Source organism: Belonocnema kinseyi, chromosome 6 (genome assembly GCF_010883055.1).
Source record: "Belonocnema kinseyi isolate 2016_QV_RU_SX_M_011 chromosome 6, B_treatae_v1, whole genome shotgun sequence".
Taxonomy (NCBI): domain Eukaryota; kingdom Metazoa; phylum Arthropoda; class Insecta; order Hymenoptera; family Cynipidae; genus Belonocnema; species Belonocnema kinseyi.
In genome coordinates, this window is record NC_046662.1 from 133,701,312 (window position 1) to 133,711,565 (window position 10,254).

General features: G+C 28.6%; 1 protein-coding gene across 1 annotated transcript in view; it reads left to right on the forward strand.

Moving 5' to 3' along the window:
- Window positions 1-3,187: 3,187 nt before the first annotated feature.
- LOC117175607 (CCHC-type zinc finger protein CG3800-like) overlaps window positions 3,188-10,254 on the forward strand; it is a gene marked incomplete at its 5' end in the record, with an annotated part of 90,149 nt that continues 83,082 nt past the window's right edge. The window contains 2 exons of the mRNA XM_033365315.1: window positions 3,188-3,216; window positions 5,667-5,676. Of these exons, the coding sequence (XP_033221206.1) occupies window positions 3,188-3,216; window positions 5,667-5,676 (39 nt within the window). The remainder of the gene's footprint in view (window positions 3,217-5,666; window positions 5,677-10,254) is intronic.

The following is a 10,254-nucleotide window of genomic DNA, read 5'->3' on the forward strand; positions in this document are numbered from 1 at the left end:
TCTTTGAGATATTATTGCAATCTTTGTAAATTCTTCGTAAAATTTTCGCGAAATAACTTTTTTAAATCTATTCAAAATAGTTAGAATTTTTGAGAATTTTGAAAACTTCGTAAAATAATGTAAATATCTGTGGAATCTTCTAAACATATCCTAAATCTTTCCAAAATGTTTGAAATCTTTGTAAAATCATTAGGACGTCATTGGAATGATTTGTTCAATCTTTGAAATCTATTTTAAATCTTCGTGAAATATTTGGAAGCTTTGTGAAATCTTTGCAGTCATTGGGAAATCATTGAAAATTTTGTGAAATCTTTCTAAAATCTTAGTGAATTCTCTCAAAATCTTTGCAAAATCATTAGGCAATTATTGAAATCTTTGGTTCAATCTTTGAAATCTGTCTGAAATCTTCCTGAAATATTTGAACTCTTTGGGAAATAATTTAATTCTTTGTGAAATACTGGTAAATTCTCTAAAAATCATTGTGAAATATTTGAAAGGTATCTGAAATCTTTCAAATCTATCTGAAATCTCGGAGAAATCTTTGAAATCTTTGAATACTTTGGAAATCATTGACATTTTTGCGAATTGTTTAAAAGTCTTCGCAAATTATTTTAAATACTTTTGAAATATTCGGTGACATTTGTTAAATTGATAAAACCTTCATGAAATCTTTTTAAAATGATTGAAGTCTTTATGCAGTCTCTTCGACCCGAAATCTTTGAAATCTTGATTGTCGAATAATAGAAGACTTTATAAAATCTTTTAAATCTATGCGAAGTCTTTGCGAAACCTGTGAAATTGTTCCGATTTCTATGGCATTTAAGCGTTCTTTTAATAATGTCATTTTAAGTTTTAATAATGTCAGTTTTTAATAATGCTAATTTAAGTCAAAATCAATTGGACTTAAATAAGTGAGTGCACAGTTTTGAATGGACACACTTTGAGCTGCTAGATCATCAACCATTTTTAATAAAATCATAAGGTAATTATTACATCAAGAATGTAAAGCTTCATTAAGAAATTGGCATTAGCTACTTTTAGATGAAATAGTAACTCTTTGTACTATAAAAAATAATTAAGAGAGTCTCGTTGCCAGTTTCTAAAAAATAATCTCAGATATATGTAATAGAGCGGAATAATTTTCATGACAAATAAATAATAAAATTGATTAATTTTAAAGTTTATATTACCTATTCGTTTTTTGTTATAAACGTTTATTTTTGTTTGTTTTATTAAATGTTAATGGATTCTTAAGACTCTTAAAAAAGCAAGTTCTTCAAAAACGGCATTGTGCTCTATAAATATAAATCATCCTAAATTTGTAATATACCAAAGGCCTAAATCACATCGGTATTTTGCAAGTAAATAGTTGCTAGCGCATCTGGAGCACGGTGCACAGTGGTCCGGAATAGGAATTTACTGTTCATAATCGCCCACAGGTCGTATTTCTTGACCGATTTAAAAGTTTTTTTTTTTAGAAATGCTCAGCAATTAATTTGTAAGAGAATTGTGGTTTACTTTTTAAAATTTTTTTTTCACAGAGCAACAATATATAAACAAATATAGTGATAAAATTGACCATTTTAATTTGTGAATTTTTAACTCAAGAAAAAATACAGATAGAAACTCACTATCAGCCGGAATTATTGCACATGTATACATAGAACATAATTAATTTTAATAATATTTAACTTGATCATTATAAAAAATTTTTATAAACAAATTCTTATTATTTTTTTATCATAGAAAAAATCGTTTATTTCACGCTAGTTGCTAATATTTTTCATAAAAGTCATCAATTGTAACAAAAAAATTAGCATGAGTAACAACTATTGTTTTTATAAACATTTCTACAAACAAATTCTTTATAAACGAGTTTTTCGCATAGCTGAATTGATTTTTCTGAACAAAAGTGATTCACAATTGTCTTTAAAGCCATTTGTATACTTTAAGCTTTATCAAACATAAACAATATAAACTGTTTATAACAATTTAGTTGAACAAGTCTCCTAATCGGCCGTTTCCTCATTTGTTTTTCATGAAGTTACGTACAAAACAAATGAAAGATAAGTGACTTCTGAATACGCAAGTACAGCGTTATTGCACCTTATTTTCACTTGTTCCTCATTTATTTTTCAGGAAGTTGCATAAAACAAATGAAAGATAGGTGACTTCTAAAAACGCAAGTACAGCGTTATTGCTATGGATAGTTTTCTCCAGAAATTGTTATTAATAATTACGCAAATTATTATTTAATGTCCCATATCGAATTTTGGAATCACCGTTAGTTTATTGTCGGATAATTTCAGTAGCACATCGTCCTTTTTGGATGTAAAAAAAATAAATCATAGTTTTGTTAAAAAAATTCTTTATAACAATCATATAAAGTATTTTTTATTTAATTTCGTTGGTTAGTCACCACAATAAATGTCACTCTAATAATTATTGAAGAAAAAAAAAACATTTTTTTCTACGAGGAAACGGCCGATTAGGAGACTTGTTTAACTAAATTGTTATAAACAATCTATATTGTTTATGTTTGATAAAGCTTAAAGTATATAAATGGCTTTAAAGGCAATTGTGAATCACTTTTGTTTAGAAAAATCAATTCAGCTATTAGAGAAACTCGTTTATAAAGAATTTGTTTATAGAAATTGTTTATAATAATTAGGTTTAATATTATTAAAATTAATTATGTTCTATGAATGCATGTACATTAATTCCGGCTGATAATGAGTTTCTATCTGTATTTTTTCTTGGGATAAAAATTCACAAAGCTAAAATGGTCAATTTTGTCACTATATTTGTTTATATATTCTCTGTGAAACAATTTTTAAAAAGGCAAACCACAATTCTCTTAAAAATTAAATGCTGAGAATTTATAAAAAAAACTTTCAAATCGGTTAAGAAATACGAGCTGTGGGCGATAATGAACAGTAAATTCCTATTTCAGACCACTGTGCGGTGGGACGACTCCTTGTAAGATTTGATAAGTTAACGCCTGTGGCGTAAAAAACATTTGGGACTAATCTGTAATGCAGCTAGCCCATTCATCTTTCGGGAAACTATCCTTCGAAACAGTCAGGCCTGTGGTTGTAAAAAGTAGAAATATAGGCGGGAAGTCTCTAGGAGTCTAGGACACTCGGTAGATTACTGGGGATGGGTATTCCATGATGGGGGGGGGGGGGGGGGGGGGGGGGGGGGGGGGGGGGGGGGGTGGACTTCAATATTTATTTCTGTTTTTATTGAATTTTCTTAACACGTTTATTATGATTTAAAGAAGTTGTTCTTTTCAAAGGAAGAACTTTCCGATAAATTCAATGTAAATGAATGGAAATTTTTTAATCAACATACAATTGTTTAAAATTTAACAGTTATTATTCTCATAATTAAAATTTGAATTCATCCAACAATGTACTTATAATATTTTTTAAATATTAATGAAACGTAAAGAATGCATTTTTAAGGTATTTCGCGATGAAGGTAGAATGGAATTCTTTAATTAAATTTGTAAAAAGAACTGACCCTATTTGTTTGAAAAATAGCCAAATTCTGAATTTCCTATGAAAGTTCTTTAAATAATTAACCATTCTTGTAGATTTAACAAATACCTTAGGAAAGAGTCATAGCAAAGACAATCATAGTTAACTTCCTAAACAAATTGTGTTTATTAATTGAAAAATACCTCACCTCTCAATGTTTATGAAAATTGTTTAAATGATTAATAATTATTATAAATTTACAAAGTATCGTAAGAAATGATAATCAAAAGACAATCTTAGTTCAGATCATTGAATAAATAGGTGAAAAAGCTATTACGGATCTTAAGACTAGACTTGGACAAACAGGTACCAAGTTGTCACCTTTCCAGAAACCTGAAAACACAGGCCGAGGAAGGCAGGGAGTAAAATCGCATTCTCCCTCCCCCTCAACCATGGCGCTCTGTGCAACCGCACGACTTGCACGCCTCAAAATCTGGCCCTTATTTTTAATGAACTAGTTGAAATTAAAAAGTTTAAAATTGCATTGCGTAAAATAAAAATTCGAAGTTTTTGAATGGTTACAGTCTTAGAGCTCTGAGTTTTCATATTGAATACTGAATTAAAACATTTACAAACATTGAAACATTCAATTTAGTTTTCGTTTGCAAATTCTCGAAGTTTAATTTCTTCATATTGAAAATTGTTTATTTTGAAAAAATTTCCACTTAACATTTTCCAATTTTGAAATGTTTGAACCAGTTTCTGATTTGACCTTGAGGTCGCCTTGAAAACTTCAATAATTCTTGATTAACTTTCGTGCTAAATATCTTTTAAATTAACTCCAATTTTTCCAAATATTTAGCAGAGCGATTTTCATTTGATCGCGTTTTACCTGCTCGACGTACCCTCGCGCTGTGTCGAGCATTGCCTGAGGGGGGCCCTTTTGTCCTCATGACGAATAAAACACGGGACATAACATTTTTATAATATTGTAATCAGCAAATAAAAAATATTATATTCGAAATGCACGTTTATTTGCGATTCCAACGATATGTTACTTGCAATGAAAATATTAAAATTAGAATAAGTTGTATAAAAACATGACGTAATTATTTGAACAATTAATTATTGACACATTTATTTTATTGTTTAATATTTTTTTCTCTTTAAACAATATTTATTTGCTAAAGCAGTTTTTTTCGGTAACTAAAATAATTGCAATAAAGTAGCACACATAGCATTATGTTTCTGACCTTATAGTGTATAGAAAGAAAACATTTACCACTTTTTAATTGTTTAAACAAATATAATTTGATTAAATAATTCCTTTTCCAAAAATACTTTCGAAATCGCAATTAATTATATGTCTTCTATTTAATAGTTATCGAAAAATAACTGCCTCAGCAAATGAAAATTGTGTGAACAAATAGAACTTTGTTAAACATTAAAAGAAATATATGAAAATTATGTAATTATTATTATATATGTATATATACGTATATATGTATGTATGTATGTATGTATGTATGTATGTATATATGATATTAAATATACGTATTTAATTTTTCAATCAAAATCAAAAGAAAACCTTCTGTACGTAAAAATTAAGTGAAAAATGCACTTAACCCTTTTTCAATAAAACCAATGTCAGAAGCCAAAAAACATTGATTCGAAAATGAGTTTTCAAAAAGTTTGTTTCAAACGATGCATACTTGCTGAGAACATTTTTCTCTTAATTTTTTTTAACAGAAACTTATACTTTAAAATTGTACATTGAATTTGAAAATTATGCTTGAATTATTAATATTATTATATAAACTTCTAATCTGTTAAAAAATATAATAATAATAATAATTTGAAATTTAAATAATATGTATTAAAATATTTAGGTATAATTATTCATATTATTATTATCAAAGTATTATTGTTCTAAAAACTGAAGATAATAAATTAAAAATTTTTATTTATTATAATAACATTTTATAGTTGAAAAAATCATCAAAACCAATGCTTAGTTAAATAATTAATTTTAAACTGTAATGTGAAATTCAACAATTTTTAAGGAATACTTAAAATTGTATACATTGAAACATTCATCAGGTAAAAATTAAAGAATTTTACGAGTTAATAGTTGAAGGGGTTTGTTGAAACTTAATTTTTGTTGCTGAAGATTTATCGTTTTAGTGGAAATTCATCTACTTGGTTGAAAACCCGTTTTTTTAAAATCTTCAATTAATTTTTTGAACTAAGAATAAATCTTTTTGGTTAAAACCTTACGATTTTATTAGCATATTTAGCTCTTTGGATACAAAATAAATTATATTGTTGGAAATTAATGTTTTTATTTTAAAATTCAGCTATTTCATGTTTGGTTGAAAATTTATCTTTTGACTTTTGTTGAAAATTCATTTTTGTTGTTGAAAATATTAATTTTTTTAAACTGGAAATTCAACTATTCCATTTATTCCATTCTTGTTTGTTTGTCAATTGAACTATTTGTTCGTTTAATATTTGCCTTTTCTTAAAGAAAATGAATGTTTTTTTATGTAAAATTACAAAACTTAAACATTTACTTTTTTTTAAACAGTGTTTTAAACGTAATAAGGTGTTAATTCTATTTTCGTAATTTTGGGCTCACAACTACGCAGCCATTCATACTGAGTATTTTTACAACAGAAGTAGACCATAAAAGGGGGAAAATTTCCAAAATTTATTAGGTTCAACCAGGTATACGGACTATAGGCAAAGATATATACGGTTCTTACTTAATTCCAGAAGAATGCTTTCTAGGTTTTCCCCGCAAGTAATTGAGGGGTTCAAACTTAAAAGGCCTAGCATAAATATGGGTCATATATCTTTTAAACTTAAGACTATGTTGTAGAACCGATTGCAGTTTAATATTTAGGAATTTGCAATCGTGTATGTTACATTAAAATATTTAGTACTTATATTACTATTTTCTTCTATTTTATTTGAATAACTTTACACTTTAAGGTAGTATTTTGTGTGTATATATTAGTTATATTTTCTAAAATATGCGATTCCAATTTCAAGGCGAAAGAGCCATCAATCATTTAAATCATAAAATTAAAAATAATGTTGTAAAAAGCTCCGAATAAAAAGTTTGTAACATTTTGAAATGTTCAAGCATTTTTATCAAATTAATCTTTTGCCTGACAAACAAAGCCACTGATATCAGGCATAGTAAGTGTATAGTTGCATGGTGTGGTTCTCATAATATGAGATACCTGTGGTTTTTATAACACTGTGGCTGTGCGGGGGAAATTGGTTATAAAAATGTTTGTGACTACTGCAAAAACTAAATATATCTAAATAGCAGTACATTTATACTTCGGAAATATAGAATGAAGTTTTTCAATAAAAATAATACTTTATTTTGCATTTTGTTCGCTATTTCCTGGGGTATCTCATATTATAAGAATAGTTTGACGAGTTTGGAAAGAGCACTTTTTTACACTTTTTGTATTTTCAGCACAAAAGAAATTTTTAATAAAATTTTTTATTTGAGCTTCTTATGACAAAATAAATTTCCTTTAAAATGACCTATATTATTTTCCACTACATGAGCAATCTCCCAACTCATCTCTGGTAATATGTGTTGTTTGTCAAGCACTGGCACTCAAACGCACATTTCTCGCAGGAGGAAAGGAAATAGCAAATCACAGTGCGCATGTCCCCTTCCTTATGATCCCTGTGAAGTTAGCACCCCAATTTTCACTAATTTGGAAATATCGAAATTTTTCTTTTTGTAATCGCTGGTTGGTCGTTTGTTGGTGTTTGTTGGTCAACTTTCGACGTTTGTCGGTTAAAATTGCAAAAGTTATTAATATTTAAAGTTTTGGCGCTCTCTTTTTTTTATATTTTCCAAAAAATTTTCCCGAAATTTTTTCTTGGTCGTTTGCTCGTGTTTGTTGGTCAATTTTTAATGTTTTTGTTCAAAATTGAAAAAGATATTGGATTTTGAAAAATTGCTTGCACCCGGTGTATAATTGTCACCGCCCAAATGTTTCCGTGCAGTGGCCTCCTCGACAGGTCAGCGTACTTGCCATTGGCGCGAAATTTTAAACAACAAAGAATTGCAGGAATATGGCAAAGAGTTTTTGGTTTCGCATTATCAGGTTCGCTATATAAAATTCAGTATGAATATTATAAAATATATAAAAGTATATTTACTTTTATATAACATATATAAAAGTGCCAATTCTGCACGAAATTTACACCTTAAAACACTTTTATTTTTATTTTGCCATGAATTATTATTATTATTTTTCTAGTATAAAAATATAATAATTTCTAAGTAATTTTTAATTATTAACAGAAAATTTATTTGTTTAAAAAATGTTTTTTTATGTTGGTTTATTTTTAACAGAGTCAAAATCAAGGTTGCCTTTTTATATATCATAAATATTATAACATAAATCGAGAACTGTGCTTTAATCTTTTGAGGAATTTCAGTCATAAATTGTAACAGGATTTTTTTCGATTTGTTTTTAAAGAAGGTTCTCAAAGCACCTACAGCTCTGACGATTACATTCTCATTATGAAACTCGCGCTTCGTGCCCGATAATTTTTGTCCAATTAAACAACTTCGTCAAGATAAGAAATATATATATTTAATATTAATACATATATTTTGTTTACATATATGATTGAATATATGTTTACATATTTCTTGTTTACAGACATGTTCCTGTAAACATATCGATACGCGACCGGATCGAAAAGTATCGATACGTTTTTCTCTTAAAGATATTTATCGATATGTTCCTCTTTTGCTGCGTCATCACCGTTGTGTCTCTTTCTGCAAGTGGCAACAAAAGCAAGCGATAAGGACAGAGCCTGAAAGGCCAAGGGGCGGGACTTGGGGCATGCGCAACTAATGCGCAGTTGACTCATTTTCAACTTTCAGTCATTCAGACATTTAGTATTCACTGTCGTTGTCGTTTCGTTTCAGTTCATTCCAGCCCCATGCAACGACCGTGTATGTGTATGCAGTAGTGACAGAGATGAGGTGGGGATTGCTTATGCCGTTTATTTGATTTCGACTGACTTACCGCAGCGCGCCCTGTTTGCCTTAGCCTTCCGGGAACTAAAATTAAAGGTCCGAAAGCGCGCCCTGTTTGCCTTATTGTTATTTTTCGGGCACTAAAATGAAAAGTGGCTTACCTGCTACTCACTTGGTAAAACAGGGTACAATTTGATAAAGTTGGTAGAGAAGATCGGAGTTGGTAACAATAATACATAATAAAATAATAAATTAAGAAAAATGTATCAAATCTACTCCTTTAAAATTAATTACGTAACTAAGCTTTGGCTCTATTGATTTTATCAACTAGAAAATGTTATCATAATAAAGATAATTTTTTATTCATTGTCTCCAGTTCTTAGAATAATATAATTATTAATTAATTTATAATTAATACTTTGAATGATTATATCTAATTATGTTGATGCATGTTATTTAAATTTAAATTCATTATTGTGTTTTTAAAGAAAAGGAGTTTATATAATAATAATTAGAGTATGATCTTCAATTCAATAGATTCTATATATTAGAAGCTATTCAATATCAATATTATTAATATTTTACATAATTTTCATTAGATAATAAATCTTTAACTTTGACCAATTTTTAATTTTAAAATTGTAATCGCTTCGAATTAAAAATTATTTTTCAATTACATTATTCAATTTTGATCACTCTGAATTAGTCTAATTTTAAAAATTGAAATTTGTCATTTTTTTCAGAGATTCTGATACAAAAATCTTTTAATATATGTATTTTTCTTAAATTTCAAGCAAATTCAATTAGAACTTAGTCAATATCGTAAAAAAATTTTAAATCTTAGTATTTGATATGTCCATACGAATAGGAGAGAAATACTGCCTTGATTTGGAAGAACACCGTTAACTGCATTTTGGATGAGGCCCTTGAGCCGCCTACTGTTAATTGCTTCAGGTGACTATCCGATATGCAGTTAACGGTGTTCTTCCAAATCACGAGAGAATAGGCATGTCGTTCCCGGATCTAAATAACGAGCGGGCTGTTCTACCTAGATCTTGGATTGCTAAACCTGTATTGCTTTTGCCAACCAACATGGTCCACTCCCCCTTGTAACTTATGATCAATCCCCGTGCCTAAGTTAGGTAGCATGAGGCTAGTCCCCTCCTATTCCAATGTCCATCAGAAGCGGTGGAGCCTTGCCAAGGGGACACAGGAGCCAAAGCCTCCCATAGAAATCGATCAGGGTGGACCAAACTCTTGATTTGCCTACTCGTAAATAAAATGCTTAAACCAAAGATAATACTATCTTTGCTCAAACTCATCCGATCGTAGGATATAGAAACCTTTCAATTCTTTCTTGCTTTGTTTAATCTTTGAAATCTATCTGGAATCTATGTGGAATAATAGAAGCCTTTCCGAATTCTTTTATATTTATCCGAAACCTTTGCGAAATATTTGAAAGTTTTGTAAATTTTTCATAAAATCTTTGAGATATTATTGCAACCTTTGTAAATTCTTCGTGAAATTTTCTTGAAATAACTTTTTTAAATCTATTCAAAATGTTTAAAATTTTTAGAATTTTGAAAACTTTGTGAAATAATAGAAGTCTTTGTAAAATAATGGAAATATCTGTGAAATCTTCTGAACATACGAGGGTAGTTCAATAAGTCCTTAGAATGAAGTATAAAAACAATTTTTTTTGGGTAAATTTTTTTTTTATTTTTCAACATAATCTCCTTGGAGCTC